The sequence below is a fragment of the Aquila chrysaetos genome, chromosome 25 (genome assembly GCF_900496995.4).
Source record: "Aquila chrysaetos chrysaetos chromosome 25, bAquChr1.4, whole genome shotgun sequence".
Lineage (NCBI taxonomy): Eukaryota > Metazoa > Chordata > Aves > Accipitriformes > Accipitridae > Aquila > Aquila chrysaetos.
Window position 1 is genome coordinate 2398257 of NC_044028.1, and position 16292 is coordinate 2414548.

The window sequence follows — 16292 nt, forward strand, 5'->3', positions numbered from 1 at the left end:
TACTTCGAAAACACCAACCTCCGGGGCTCCCAGGCTCTCACAATTAAGGTGCATTAAATTCACCAGCGTTTTTCACAGGGGAAGGAAAATTACATTTAGGACTTTTTTTTTTCTTTTTTTTTTTTTTTTTTTAATTTTAATGGTGTTCAATAAAATGCCTGGTTTTAATCACCAGAGCCACTCTGCCGTCCTGGCTCGGCCCCCATACACTTTCCATCTACCAGCCCTGCTCTGCGTCCATGCATTCACGGTCACATATAAATAGCATTTCCCAATCTCAGCCGACGTGCGCCCTGGATACACCAGCGGTGTCACGGATGACTTTTGTCACTGTACTTTTATTTCATTTGTCAGCTCTAGATAAGATATTGGCTATGTGGGACAAGACCCTATTTTGCCTCCAGCATCATCGCTAGCTTTGATAGCTTACTACAGTGTTAAAGGAAAGATGACCATGCAGTCACCTGAGCAGATCTACAAGCAACCAGAGAAAAAAACCATATATTTCCCAGCAAATTCTTAGCAAAACCCACACTGCAAAAATTCATCCTCCTGGACCCAGCCAGCAGGGCACCGAACCAGTCCAGTTTATAAAACTCAGTAAGCCTGCTGAAAACTAGCTATTTATGACTAATAAATTCTCTTTCAAACCCAGTAGATTGTTGAATACATTTGCAAGGTTTGCCAACTGGCAGCCAGGGGACTTTGGGGGTGGAAATCAAAATCACCCCTTCACTCCCACTGAATCAATTCCAGTCTTGCTTGATTGAGTAACCTCACATGCCCCCTCTCTTTTCCCATCATCGAAAGAGTATCCAACAAAAGGGATTTCAGGGGAAATTAAGCCATAGAAAGGAAGTTTATGAACAGCTTTTGATTCCTACATTTCATGAGTTTGATTAAATCGTGGCAGAAATCCCAAACCTAAGGCCATGGCACATGGTGGCACAGGGAACGTAACACAGGACTGGAAGGCAGAACCAAGGAGGGATGCGAGCCACGCAACTGCCGGCTGCATCCTCTGAAAACACCTCACTGTTCGGTTTTAGGGTACTGAAATCTGAATTTGCATTGTGGCATTCTGGGGATCACCTTCGCAAATCACAGAGAGGATGGACACGTGAAGACAATGGGTCCTCACTTTTCTACTGTATTTTTTCAGTGAGAGGAGCACATCTGGACACTGCTCCTTTTTATTCTATCACCCCTAGCTCCTGCCATTAGGATGAAGCTAAACACTGAGTTGTGAAGCCTGCCTGGTCCCTGCTACCACTGGCAGATGCTCCGTGAGGAGAAACCCCCCTGGACCCCCAGGACCTGCCCCAGACCTTCTGGATCTGCAGAAGGCTGGGAGCGTGGGAACCGTGGGGTCCATTCCAGGAGAAGTGGAGAGGAGCCCTTCCACCATGTCCACACCACAGCCACCACGGACAACGAGCAGCACAGAAACCCATCTCCAGTCTCCCCGCTCTGCAGGTCCTCCAGCCGGCTGCCCACGGCACAACCCAAGGCTGTCGTCCCACCTGGATGCAGCTCGGCCACCCCAACGGAGACGAGGGGGAGCATCCTCCGGGGAAGGTCCACGCGGGTCTAACCTCCAGCTCCCCCAGACCTCGCACTAGGCTCTCACCCCATCTCTGCCCCACACGGACGGGCACCGGCCACAGTCTTTGCTCTCCAGCTTTACTTCAGACCTCTCCTTCTCTCCTTCCTGTGCTCGCTCTCCTTTCAATTGCCTTTCTCATTAGCTGATCCCCTTCGAATTAAACCTGCCTACGCCGAAACAAAACCCACAGCATTGCCCTTGCTCCCTTCTCCCCCACTGACTCCAGAAGCCCCACTTTTGTCCCTGACCCCCTTCCCCAAAATATCAAACCCAGGCACAAGCATCAGCGGGTGCATCAAGATGCACCATCGCAGACAACTCCACGGGGATTTTACGCTTCGCATAAGGAGCAAAACATCTCCAACGAAGATAAGCTGTTTCCTTATTTACTGGATGCCAGCAAACACGATTCACGGACGGACCCAGGGGCGACCCACCACCCGTCGCTGCGGCACGGTGCAGCATCTTGCTCTGCAAGCCCCCGAGCCACGCAGCTCCCGCTCCGACGCCGCTCGGAGGGAGGGAAGCGGCTGAACTCTGACACGCCAAATCCTTCCTTTTCATCTTACGCAGATTGCTCTGCCCAACTGTACCCCTTTCAGGCTGCTGTACTTTGGTGATTCAAAATGAAAAAAAAAGCCTAAATAATTAAAATGTCATTCAAGCTCTAAGCCGATATGAGTCACTGTTACAAAAAATATCTTAAAAATTCTTTCAGGAGTGGGGGATAATTATATTCCTCCCTATCTATTGATTTTTCTCTACAATGCAGATGTCAGATTTTCCACGGTTTTTTTCTTTTTCTTTTTTTTTTTTTTCCCTGGAGTGAGTGTCAAGGAGGAACAAAGCACTCTTTGAGACTTTTTCAGCCCAAAATTAATTCTGAAAAAAATGGTACAGACAGGCCAATAGCACGGGAAGCCGAGAAAAAGCCTGGTGACTCAAGCTATGTCTGCAAAACCCCTATTGATACCGGCTCTGGAGAGAAGGGTGGGGTATAGGGCACCAGCGTTATAAATTTAGAGTCAATTTAAAGACCTTCTTTCTGTGTCTTCACAACACAAAAGATGGGTGAAAAAGAAAAAAAATCTCAATGAAGAGCAATCCTACATTCTAGATTTTAATTTTTCTCATAATATAGATACGAAACACTCTCAGAGAAAATCCCAAACCGTGCCTTGCACTTCATGCACTCGGCCACCCGCCAGCCTCTGCTACCCACAGAAAAAGTGGTTTCAACATCTTTGAAAGCCAAACATATACCACTGTATTCTGAAGACAAACCGGCTGTAATTTAGACCCCAAGTTCACGGAAGAGGAAGGAGCTTTACAAAGCTAAAATTAAAAAAAAAAAGTTTAAGGACTATAGGACAGGGCTGTACGGGACAGCCAGCTATGCCGCTCCTCAATCCCACCGGACCCCGGCACCTGGACCACTCAAATCCGAGGGACCCGACATGACGCCTTTAGACCACAACAGAAATACTAAAGCACTTTGAGTTTTCCTGCTGTTACACACCAGGTCGCCCAGGCTGCTCGCTGCCTGCCTGCTCCAGCTTTCTTCTGCATTTGAAAGGATAAATCTTGAAAAAATTCTGGATTATATTTCAGCCTCAATAATAAATATGATGCCCAAAGGCTGTATTCACCAGAGGAAAGACGCTTGACGGGTGTGACACTACAGCAGCAATACACAGCAGCGACACAATCCTTCTGCTGGACGTGTAAAACTGCCTCCGAACTCCATGACATTGTTTTACGACATTTTTGTTCTTGTATACCTCAGAGCGGACACAATATTTATTTCCCAAGACCAGCAAGGGCTCTAGCTTTTTTGAAATTCAGTACATTTTCTACGGTCCTTTTATGCCTCAAGGTTCATGTTATGGCTATTGAAATTGTTTGCATACTTTTAAATATCTGCATAATTTATGAGCCCAAATCTTCAACCGCAGAGTGCCCTGGAGCAGGGCTTGCCACAGACGGCACTGGTGGCAGAGGCTGAATTTGGGCTAGGCTTATCCGGACCCCCCGCGTCTCGCCCACCCTCCCATCTCCCACCTGCAGGCTCTGCCGGATGGTTCAAGCTCTGCGCCGCAGGAAGGACGATCTGGATCGTGCGCGCTGCACAGGGGCTGTTTGATTCCTTCCTTTAAGAAATGCCACACAGGGAAGACATGACACAGGTATTAGGCTTTTTGGAAACTTTTTTTTCTACAACCCTGACAGCAGCAAACTAAAGGCTTTAAAAAGAGCTGTACCTGATGTTCATACAAACCTCTCATTAAATGAACAGCCGGTAATTCAAATCTCTCCTGCTCCTTCCATGGAAAGAGAGAGAAATAACGGGCTAGAACACCTCTTCCTTAGCCAGAGAATGACAAGCTTATGCTCCTCAGATGACGCTGCTGTTTAAATAGCTTTATTCTGTACCTTGCGCATCAGTTCAAAGCCCCGTTCAGGTCCAAGCCTGCGCCAAGATGACGGCCCTGCCCCATCACCTGGAGAACCTCAGTTCTGGTCCAACACTGGCAGATGGTAGGATCAGGCTCCAGGTTCTCTGGAACAACCCACCTTCAGGTGAACAAACCCTACCTGCCTGGTACCCCCCCGCAGAGGCAGGGATGGGCTCCGAGGCGGCCCCGGGACCCCCAGCCCCCAGGACAGGTCCCACCCGCAGAAGAGGTGAACATCTACGTTCTGCCGCAACGGGCGCAGGTCGGTCCCACGCAAAAGCTAAACCGGAGTCACCGCGAAACGCAACCGCGAAGCGTCTCAACTCGACGGACTGGAAAACGCTTCTCTGAAAGAGAAGTCACCGGTGTTGATTTTGGGTTTTTTTCCCCCCAGCTACCAGAAAGACCCTTTGAGAAGCCACCATGACTGCACCAGCATCCGATTGACTTTGAAGACAGCGCTGCAAGGAGTGGGTGAAAGGGATTTTGAAAAGTACTTGGCATTAGCGGCTCCCTGCCTTTTACAGCCACCGAAGGAACAACAAGTCTTCCTGCCAAGGGCTATTACTAGACAAATGGAGAGAGATCAGAGGCACAAAGGAGGTTGCTAAGGAGTCAAGTGTGGGATCCCTGCAGAGAGGAGGAGGGCTGCAGCTGGGACGGCAAAGGTCAGAACATTGCAGACATCATTTTCCAAAAATTCCCATGAAGCCCCGGCGCAGGAGTCGGGAGCCTGGCCCCGCCGTGCTCGCCTATGAATAATGAGAAAGCCATAAAAGAAAGCTCCCTTTCTTCCCTCCTACCCACGCTAATGTAATAAAACAAATTAGAATAATTATTCTCAATTTCAGAGCCATAATGCCCAGGATCAGGGCACGCTTGTCACTGAAATGACAACTACATCCGTTTGATTCTTCTTTTTTTTTTATATTTACAGAGATCGCCTAAATTCCAACTTTTATTTCAGTACATCTAATGCTATTTTACTACAGGCATCCAGATTCTGTTTGCTTCAAAGTCTTCATCATTTTTGCCAGAAAGTTCATCTCCCTTATTAGCTAATCACATCCCCACCCTTCCCAGTAACCTTTAAAATGCCACCCACGTTATGACACTTTTAACAGAATCCAAGCAAAAACAAAACAAGAAAAATGAAGAGTTTAACATGAACCACTAGTTTCTAAAATAACTCGCTGCAGTTGCTTAAAAGAAACGTTTTTTTCTAATAGCAAGAATATAAAAATATGATTTTAAAAGAGATTAAATATCTAATGATATACAAATAATCCGGAAGTAATTGATCCCTTCTCTCTGAAAACACATCTCTGTGTGAAAGATGGACAATATTTACTAGGAAACAATGATGAGAATTTAGAGGAAGAATTTATTGCTAATTATTATAAATCTTTTTGCGCTATTTCTTTCCCAAGACTACCACTTTAAATGATCTTTTTCTCCTGTAAAAGGGGAAACATATCTTTTGTGTAGATTTGAAACGCCAGAGGATTTAAATTATTTTCTAAGCCTCTGCCTGCCAAAAAATGCTCCGGGACTCCTCTGTTCTGCAGTGGCTTCTTCCGAGGATGTACTTGAACAACTCAGAGATGCAGAGCTCAGGCTTGCAGGAGTTCAGTCTGTAGTTACATTCAGAAAGGGAAATCCCAAAAGTGAAAAAAAAAAAAAAAATAAAGAGAAATTTTGTTTACAGAAAGTAAACCAAGGGGAAGGACCGCCAAGTCACAAATCACCACTTGAAAAGATGCACTTGGGTTTCCCTGAATTCCCCCTGTGCCCCTCAGGACCTTCCGCATGACGTACCCTGCGTGAGGAGGAGCGGGGGGAGCGACTCCTGGGAAGGGCTCTCCAACACATGAAGATAAGGGAGAGCAGAAAACCCCATTCCCCGCATGACCCCGTCCCCAGCTCCTGGCGTGCCACCAGGCTGGCGAGCAGGCAGAAGCCCCTGCAACAGTTTTAAGGGCATCGCACAAAGAAGATGTCAAGGACACTGCACACACAGCAGATAATTATAATATTATTATATAAAAACCATATATATTATTAGCATATTATTACATAACACACATATTAAAGGATATAATTCTTGGGGCAAACCTGAGGCTTGGGCTTAAGCTGCCCAAGCTCACGTCCCCGGCTGGGGAGCGGAGCCTGCAGGGCACGGACCCATCTGCACACAGACCCCGTGGAGTCCTCCCAACCCCAACACCTGCATCAGCCAGTGATAGATTGGCAGCTTTAAATCTGAATTTCCTTGCTTTGGGCACTTTTAAATTAAAGTGGTAATGTGCTTTAAATCCTGTTTCCCTGCTTTTTCACTACACTCTTCAATCCTTTCCTCCAGAAACTAATCAAGATGTCTCAGACTCACTTACACTCTCTGCTCCAGCCACCTTCCCTGGTAACTTATTCCATATGTCTGTGATCCTTTGCAAGACACAGCTCCACCTTAATTCCCTCTTTACTTCCAGTTTCCCAAAGTGCTATTACACCCCCAGTGCTTGAATCCCCCCCCCCCCCCCCCGCTCCTCTTTGCATCTCCAGTAGTGATAATTACTTGCACAGAACATCACATCATCAAGCTGGCAAACGTGACCTACCCGGTCCTTTGACTAACGCACACATCTCAGCAGTGCTGCCTGCTCCCTGCTCACGCGGCATTGCAAACCCATCCTGATGCGTACGGGCTCACCCGTATATACCTGTCTATAAAGCACTGCTGCTCGCAGAGCACCAGCATCTCCACCTGGTTATGGCAATAGGAAAAGGACCCAGAGAAGAGGTGCAGGAGACGTTGGTGCAGAGGAGCTGTGCCGGTGACTTCCAAGGTGCACGGTACTGCCTGCGAGCAGAGGGGCACCGATGGGTCCTGTCCACCACAGAGGGTCCACGACTCCTGTTGTTCCCTGGTTTTTGAAAGCGCGTGTCAGTTCTCCATTTCCTTCAGGCCACACTAAAAGCGTTTTCCCTCCCTTGTTGGCCAGGTCTGAAAACATCTCAGGTCTGAAAACATCTCGCGCCAGTGACACCGGCTCCGCTCCCCGAGCAAGAGCACTCGAGAGACCTGGACCAAAGTGGGCAAATCCCAGCCCGCTACTGTTCAATAGTGGTGAGCAGCCATGCTGGCCTGGAACGGCCGCTCCTGGACCGTAGCTCTGCTGCCATGAAACAGGGATGCAGCAGGCTTGCAAGAACAAGAGAGTGGGAATCTCGAGTCATTTAACCTTCTTGATCATCGATATTCCCACTGACACCTCCCTTGCTCAGAGCGTGCCTTGGGATGGGATCCGTATTATCAGCACAGCAACCACCAGCCCTCAGCTGTGTGTAATACAGAGAACTGCCAGGCTCCACATTTGTGTCCTACAAAGAGAAAGGCAGGAGGGAAGAGGCACAGGAGACGGCTTTAAATGGAGATGATGAAAAGCCACATAAATTGAAGCACACCATCACTGTTGAGCGTTTCCAGAGAGACCACCAACACCCGACAGCATCACGGCGGCCGTGTGCCATGTGCAAGCAGCAAACACTCGCATTTGCTCTGGTGCAAGAAAACTCAGTCTCAGCTCTTGCTTCTCGTTGGCCTCAAGTCCAACCTGACCTAAAGGCATTTCGTGTGCCTCATGTTTTACAGGAGGAACACCAGCCGTAAACGGATAATGACATTTCCATGCTGCTTTTAGCACCAGCCTTCCAAATGCCAGCTGCACAGTTGCAGCCGCACAGAGCTGCAGTAAAACAGCAGCAGCTCACGCTTCCAGGCAGGGTTCCCTCGCACGACTTTCCCCGCTAACTTCATCTGCGGCATCAATCCAGGCTGTGCACGGCTGATACGCACTCATTAAAAACCTACACGCATACTTTGAATATCTCCAAACCTGAAATAACATGGAGCAAATAACACGTGCAAACGCTATCATGCACCCCCCTAAATACCACTCATGTCTCCTCCGCTCAAAGCTGCCTGCTATTTAACGCTCTCCCCAGTTAAGCCAAAGATGTAATGACGCGAGGAGAGATCTTGGCACGGAGCTGGGCAGGCCTGAACACGGCTGTGCATGATTTTGGCAGCACCAGGCTTGACAAACCTGCCCAAGCGGGAAGGGGCCCCAGCACCTTGCTGGGACTGGCACGGCATCCTTTGCCAGACAGGGCTCCCACATCCTTGTTCCTGCTCTGCCTGTGCTCATCCCAGTTTCTCCTCTGGCTCAGTTTGGGACCCGTTTCCCCATCCCAGCCCCTAAGTCATATTTTCTGTCCTCAGCAGCAGGGCGGTTTTTATGGGGACTCGCTCCTTGCTTTGCTTTTTGACCTGGTAAGTCCTTGACCCGTCCCATCATTACCACCATACTTCACCAGCTCGTGTTGGAAGAGGCAATACTACACCAAGAGTTAGACCTCAACTCATTACGCACCCATTTATCGGCAGAAAGATGTGCTGATAGGAGGGAACAGCCACACATTTAACTGTCTCTTCTCAAAAAAACCCCTCTGGTGTGAGACTGGAGGAGCTGTGTGTAACAAGCAGAGGCAACGCTTGAGAATAATCGGTGGGGAAATCATAAAAGTCACGTCTACCGTCAAAAGCATCAGCCTTTGCAAGTCAAGATTCAGCTTGATGCACGCCAAGATGCAGCCTGAGCTCCTCCGCAGCACAGTGTGGCATCACACCGCAAGCTGGACAGGGCTGTTAAAGCTCGTGCAACGCAGGAAAACCCCACGGCAGAGAAATCAGGAGATGCCCCCAACACCCAGCACTGCTACCGCTTACCCACCCACGCTGGCTGCAGGGGGCTCAAGGATGAACCTTGTCTAGGGTTCTTCCCAAAACCTAGTTAAATCACGTTCCCATACTCCTATCCCTTTCCATGTGTTTTTTCAGTTACTAAGTTTTATCAGTGTTACTATAGTTACACACACAGGTGTTGACGAAAATCAAATTCTCACATTTCTGAGCAAGTATGCACACAATGTTTCTTAGACACTCAACTAATGAAGAAACAGAAACTATATTTTATGGTTTACATATGCAATCAGTAACGACTTTCAGGATCTACTATGAAGTTTCAGCAACACGGTGTTAGCAATTCATCAGCTCACAGCTACTCCCCAGCCTGCCCCCAAACACAACCGGCGCAGGTATTTGGACTCCCCCAGCATAGGGTTTTGCCTGCAGCAGGTAATTACACATAATATATGAACTCGACAAAGTTGTCATCTACTTTCAAGTCTTTTGCAAAAAAAAGAATGGGACTAACATTTGCTGTATGGGGTATTAGCCACAAATTGTATTTTCTGATAAAGGAGAGCTCACGAGCAATGTTGCTGCCTATCACAAAAAAAAAAAAAACAAAAGCAAACCAGAAACTTGCCCATCTCAGAGGTAAAGTCCATGGCCTCACCTAGTGCAGCATACAATCATAGCCCTGGTCATTAAACCAGAAACTCCCCCCAACAGCCCGGCCAGAGCACGAAGCCCAGACAGCACAAGTGTGACTTGGCTTTGAAAAACTACAAGATGCAGGGGAGATGCTGCTCCACCGAACCAGAGAAGCACGGCTACTCCTCCAATGAGTCTCATTACTGGGGATCAGGCGATTATAAAAATCTGCAGTTTGACTAAATGGCTGCCAGGAGCCGAGAGCCCCTCAGGACCCCCAGCCTGCAGCGAGGGGCTCAGAGAAGAGGCTGACCCGGACCGGGGAGCTGGGCCAGCAGCACGCAGACAGCCCCACCGTCCTCAAACCCATCAAATGCACCGAGTCCAACAACAGCTCTACAGGGAACGGAGCAGCTAGAAAACAAACTCTGTCTGCTGAAAAATATATATATACTTGAGAGACGGCCGAAGCTTTGAGAGTGCAGCATCGTGCCTTCGATGCCTCCCCAGGTAGTTGCAGATGTCAAAACACCTAATTACCACCCAGCAATGCTGCCGAGCAAACTACCTTACTGACAGCGCGGGCTGCTCCTTTCGGGAAGTCACGGCGGTTTGGTTGATGTCCTTGGTTAACACCTGATGGGCTGAGCATACACCTTGGCTTACCCACCTCTTGATTCTTGTGGAAACACAAAACAATGTTTTGCATCTTCCAAGCTTCAAGAAATCAGAGTGACAGAGAGTCGCAAGCAAACCGACAAAGACATCAAGTCACCGAGCATTTCTGAGGCAAATCAGCCCCGTAAATGTCTGTTTGCATCACTTATTTCCTAACAAGCTGCTCACTCACACAAAGGGACTGCTATTCTGTTGCCTCTGCATGTTCCTAAGAAGCATCTGTCTTTACATCCTGCATTAATGGATTATTAGGAACATCAAACATATAGATTGAATCACGTAATTATGCCTTTTAAAAAGTCAGCAATATTTGAGATCAGCCCAGCACTTGCTGCCAATCAAACCCCAGAAGCAGAGCCTGCCTGTGCTCCTCACCTCCTGCGAGTACGCAGCCGGGATTATTTTACTTCTCGTATGCTGTATCCACCCTAAGCAAGCCCAGCCAGCCCCCAGGGAAGGCATGCACAATAAAGCAAGATCTGGACATGATTTTTGGGGAGAGGATTAGTCAGGAAACAGCAAGGCTCCCTTACACCAGTCTGGAGCCGGACAACAGTGCTCGCATGCTTCAGCGGCAAACACCTGGTTAAGACTGAGAGAGGAGGAACGAGGACCATGCTGGGGATGTGTGAGGAGCAATATTCACCTCCTAAGCAGGGCAGAGATTAACAGGGAGACACAAAAGAAAAAGCAGCAGCAAAGCAGGGGAGCAGGCGCAGCGCATCCGTGACCTTCATGTGCTGCTCAGACATCTTCCACCAGCTCTGTGGACTTCTATGGTTTATGTGGTGGAAAGTATAAAGACATATCACTACTACAATGCCCCTTAACTAGGAGGTCGTAAACAAGCGTGTGGGGTGATAGGATATGGGAAGCTTTTGAGATGATGGTTAATGTGCTCTGGGGAGACCGATAGCAACAATCATGCCAATTCTGGTTAGGAAATAACGTCCTTTAGGTCCAGCCTACCTTCTTTACAGTCAGGTTTATTTTGTAGCCAGCAGCTTACTGGGCTTGATCTTCCATTCCTTCACAGGCTTATACAAGAGGGGCTGCAACGGGCATCAGCACATTAGCATTCCTTTTGGTAGGAATTCCTAGTGCTTCAATGCACTCTCTGGTTGCTAGAGCTCCACATGGAAAAAGTTCCCAAATACGATATGCTGAACGTTAAAAAAAGGGGCTGACAAGTGAAATTGACCCCCATGTACTGTTCATGATACAGGAAGCGGCTGCAGAAAGCAGAAGAGCTACGGGATAAGAATCTGAAGTCTTCACTAGGAGCCATCACATTGCAACAGAGAGACAAGCTTGCCCATCTCGGGTGCGTTTCAAACCCGCACATGGCACTGCTCACCTAACATCCAGCACAAGGTGAGAAAAATCAAGCTGACTCAAGGGAATGCCGTTTGCCTGGAGGATGGCGTTTTCCAAGGAAAGCCTTACCCCAACCAGCTAGAAGGGTCCCCAGAGAACCACGTGGGACAGTCGAACTTTCTTTCTGTGCAAGATATCATCATTGCCAATCCTACCCCTAGGATAAACTTCCTTCAGTCCACATTTGTGCACATGCTTCAGCTCCTGCCCAGATGAGGGAAGAAATCAAAGATGGCCTGTGAGCAGGTGCATCTGCGCTCCAGGAGGATACTTCGGTTTCACGCATTAAACTCGCTTCCCGGTGCCTGCAAGCATCATTACCCCGGCCGAGAAGGAAACGTACATGTGTTGGGGCCCAAAACATTAAAGATACCATCAATCACCAATTTCCACTTGCTTGTATAGATCCCCATTTAATGACCTTTCCATGTTTTGCTCTCCCATGCCTGTTACTTATATATCAGTAACCCAGACAGACAAGGGACTCAAGGGGCGGCATCTCTTCTGCAGAGGGCTCTCCCTAAAATAACAGGAGAGTTATTACTCTCCAGATAAAACCAAGAAGCAGCAGAGATAACAGTAACAAAGATGTTTGATGAGCACAGTTTTCCTTTATATCTAATCTGTCCCATAATTCAGAATATATATTATAAATAAGCAGGAACAGAGCAAAGCACAGTCAGACTCTCATTTTAAAAGGAAAGCAGGATGCAAACTTGATAATCATAATATAACTTGTTAAGAAAATTAGCTGTGTTTCCCTACATGTGGTGTCATGGACTGTCGATTCTTTCTATAATCAGCATCACAACTGAGAAGAAGCATTTCAGAAGCTGAGAAGCATCAAGACCACAGGAGTCAGCCTCCATCCATTGAGGACAAAGGGGCTATACCGACATTTGGTGAAAATGTCATAGATGATAAATGGCCCAAATAATACATTCACAATGAGGTTCCTGAAAAAAAAACAAACAAGCAAAAAAACCCACCCCAAAAAACCCAGAACCTCCCACCCACAACTATGTCCCCCCGCCCCAAGCCCCGCAGTCAAAGCGAAGTCTAACTTGCATTTAAGGTAACTTGCATCTTGGACTTCACCAGGTCAGAGGATTAACAGGTCACCTCAGGGGATCTAATCTGGCAAGACAGGGAACACTCTCAGCTCCTCTCGAATCACTGCACAGGGGTCCTGCAGAGGCTGGGACCCCTCGGGTCACCCACACGGGTCCCCGTGACTGTCGTTAAAGGCCAGCCAGCGCCGTGTTACTGCACTCACTAATCTTTAACAACTTAGACCTTTGCTGCCCTCAAAAAATATAATGAAGAAACCACACAGGCCAGCTACTAAAGTGCTTATCATTCTGTGCTTAAAGGAGAGGACAGGAAATTTAATTTGTAACAAAACGTGGATGGATATTCCTGGCAGGTTAGCAGCCTTCAACTGGGTTCCCTAAACAGTTGCTTAAAATACTTGAAAACTAGTGTAAAAACCATGCCTCAATAGTGGCTGGTGTGTTAAGTTTTAAGCACTGCATTAAATTTGTAGAAATCCTTCCTCAGGTAGAGAGCAGCTGCCCTTGGGACTGTGACCTCCCACAGCCATCCCGCGGCTCGGGGACAGTGGCTCCAGCCAGCTCAAGGGTAGATGTGACGGGGACCTTCTCCAGCCAACTTTGAAAGATCTCAGTTTTAACCAAGTCAACATGATGTCCAAATGAGAAACGGGAAAGCATCAAGAACAACAGACACTTTCTCACAAAAATTTAATACCAAAACCACCCTTACTTTCTCATCCAAAAACCAGAACCATTCCCACTAGACCAGTAACATGCCCTTAATACCTGTTGGACCAACTGCACGGAGACCCACATCTCATCATCTGTGAAGTTCACGTGGACTGCAAATTACCGTCCCCAAGGAGCTCTGCACAGAGCCAGCAGCAAGTCAACCGGCCACCTCGTGCAGAAGTGTCACTGAGCAGAAAGTACCGTCACAGACCCGTCCCTGATGCCATGAAGACAGTGCCTCTGCGCCCCAGGAGCCTGCAGTGGTGCCAGCCCTGAAGCACCCCGACTGCTTCTCCAGGCTACAGACTCTTGATGCTGCAGCAGAGCCCACGCACAGATTTACAAACTGTCTGTTGGTTTAAGGCAGGCAATTTTCAAGGATTATCTTCCCTTATTCTCCCCCAAAACCATACACTGCACTTCACTTGGCTACCACACTTCCCTTCCGACATTTTTTTCCCATAAACAGCACCAAGCTCCGCAGACGCTCCCACTTCGATTCCTTTCCTATCAGCAGTTTTGCTAAGACCCATTCCAGCTTTTTTTCTAATAGCAACTTCCCATCTGTCCCAGGAAAAGACTCCAGGAAACAGACTGCAAGAGTCTAAGTAATTCTGCACTTACCTACCTAATCACAACAGCTTGTTTGCCATGAGTGTCCTGACATTGTGTGTTCAGCCCAGCACGGAGATCTTCCCATTAGCTCCATCTCCTGCTCTCATCCTGGGGACTGTCAAACAAGACCCTCTCTCTACAAGTTAGGCTTCCTAAAAGACTGGATTTCTATCATTTAAAGTAAAGTTGCAATTACAGATGCATCCAGTAGCCTCCATCCCAGCGTATGGCAGGAGCAGTGTGGCAGGATGCTAGAAACCATACCATTCACCTAACTCCAACCGAAAGCCTTGTTGCATTTTAAAAGCATTACAAAGATGACTTTGTTCCATAAACCCTCACTGAATATTTTCAACCAGCAGTTGCATTAAAATCTATAGGATTATCTACACATGCAGATATCGTATATCTGCATAGAAAGCTGTGCTGGAGTGGACCTTCAGGAGTCATTTCATCCATCTGCATCGCCCCACAGCAGGACCAGATTTATTTAATTAATAATGAGCAAGAATTGGAGGAATTAATAATGAACAAGAATTGCAGCTTTAGGAAGCTGAGCAAAATCTGGCAATGCTACACAATAGCTATGGCAAAGAAATGAATGCAACATCAAAGAGTGGGTTTTGAAATACCAGTTCCACAACGCACACGAAAAAGCAAAACTTTCTGCTCTTTCAAGCTGAATTTGCTGAATTGTCATGGGCTGGGAAGCCGTCCTTCGAGGCAACAAGCATACAGCATGCATTTTCCAAGAATATCTACTGCAATAACATGTTTGCCACTAACAAAGTTGTCTTGAAAATAGGTAACACTAAGGTTAACACAAATAAAGTTTGTCTTTATTGTATTTTTTAAGAGCAGAAGGATAATTAAAGCTTACTGGGGTCAACAACGGATTCAAGCACTTTAAGAGCTGGGGTGAGAAAAGGATTTTATGGGAAATGGATACAGGAATGTCCCTCCCGCCTGCAATCTCTTCCTACAGCGATGATCCTTAGCTTAAAGTTTTGGGATATTTTGAAATGTCCAAAATGCGGATCCAGATGACAGGGTAACACCCCTGCCACGCCTTTATTTTAACAAGGATGTGTCAGTTCCTGATGGATTCTTTTACAAGCTACTTGGGAATTTCCACTGGCACCAGGATAGTAATGCAGCAATTGTTCTCTCTGAAAACACGGAGCACAGAATGACATTTCAGTAAAGCACACACAAAGAAAAAATAACTCAGGGTAAAGCTCCTGGTTCCTGGGAATTACCCACTGGATTCCCATCTTATCGTTAAGCCACAATGCCCAAGTCTCAAACTTCACTTTTATTCCTTTTCAAGAGCCAATCACAAGAGCAGCACCAACGTATCAACACAGATATTCTTACTCCTATGTTTGCCCTCCTTAAAATAAACACTAATAGTAAGTTGAAAGATTCTGTGAACCAGAGCACGAAGCATTTCCTGCTACATGCTTCTTCCTTGCAACCAGAAAAATTCCTACACCAGAGGACTCCAATGTGTTGGACCAGGGGGAAGTTTTCTGCTAGGATGAGACATTCCTTTTGCTGTCACCTCAAAACACACAAAAACATGAAGTCCCACTTACCGCTCCAAGCATGATCCTGAAAATCAGCCAGCGGAAGCCCCAGATGACAATGCTGGAAGGAGGAGTATGCCGGGGCAGGCGGGAGAGGGTCCAGAGCGGGCAGAGGAATATCCCCAGGAACCCCGTTTCCAGGAGCTGCGATTCCCATCCTGTAGTGCCAACATGTGAGAAATGAAAAAGCAAATAGTTATTGTACAAGTCCTATAAGTTATCCTTTCTCAAATTTTGAACACACAAGAAGAAAAAGAAACCTGTAATGCTTTTTAAGTTTAACTTGGGGGAACTTAGGTACCAAGTCTGTCCTAATACACACATCACACACACTGGGAATTCAGATGCTTTAAGCAACAGTGTGAATGACGTGCATCTACATTTGGTGCATTGGGTTGTGTTGTTCTTCTCCAAGCGCACACACTGAGACTTCTGTTGTTTACATGGTTATTTTACTCAGCATGAAGCAAGAGAAAAAATAAGAACTTCTACGAAGCAAAGGAAAATGTGATTTAAGTGCCCTGGGAATTGGCAAGGTGACTCAGGCACACAACTGATCAATGCCGCTACTGATTCCTGCGGACCATGGACTGACCGAGCGATTGGCACCAGTCCCACTGACTTTACTGGATTCGTGCCAAAATGGGGCAGTCTTTATCTTCAAAAGACAATGATTAAAATCACATTAAGTCTTATTCATCATCAACATTAACGTGCAACCAGAAGCTTTGAATTTTTAATCGTAAAGAAAAATCATAATGAAAAAAGTCCAAATTGTCCATCAAG

The 16292-nt window shown here is 47.0% G+C and overlaps 1 protein-coding gene across 1 annotated transcript in view; it reads right to left on the bottom strand.

Moving 5' to 3' along the window:
• LMF1 (lipase maturation factor 1) overlaps positions 1–16292 on the bottom strand; it is a 205963-nt gene that overhangs the window by 129594 nt on the left and 60077 nt on the right. Inside the window, 1 exon segment of the mRNA XM_030001566.2 lies at positions 15516–15664. Coding sequence (XP_029857426.2) covers positions 15516–15664 — 149 coding nt within the window.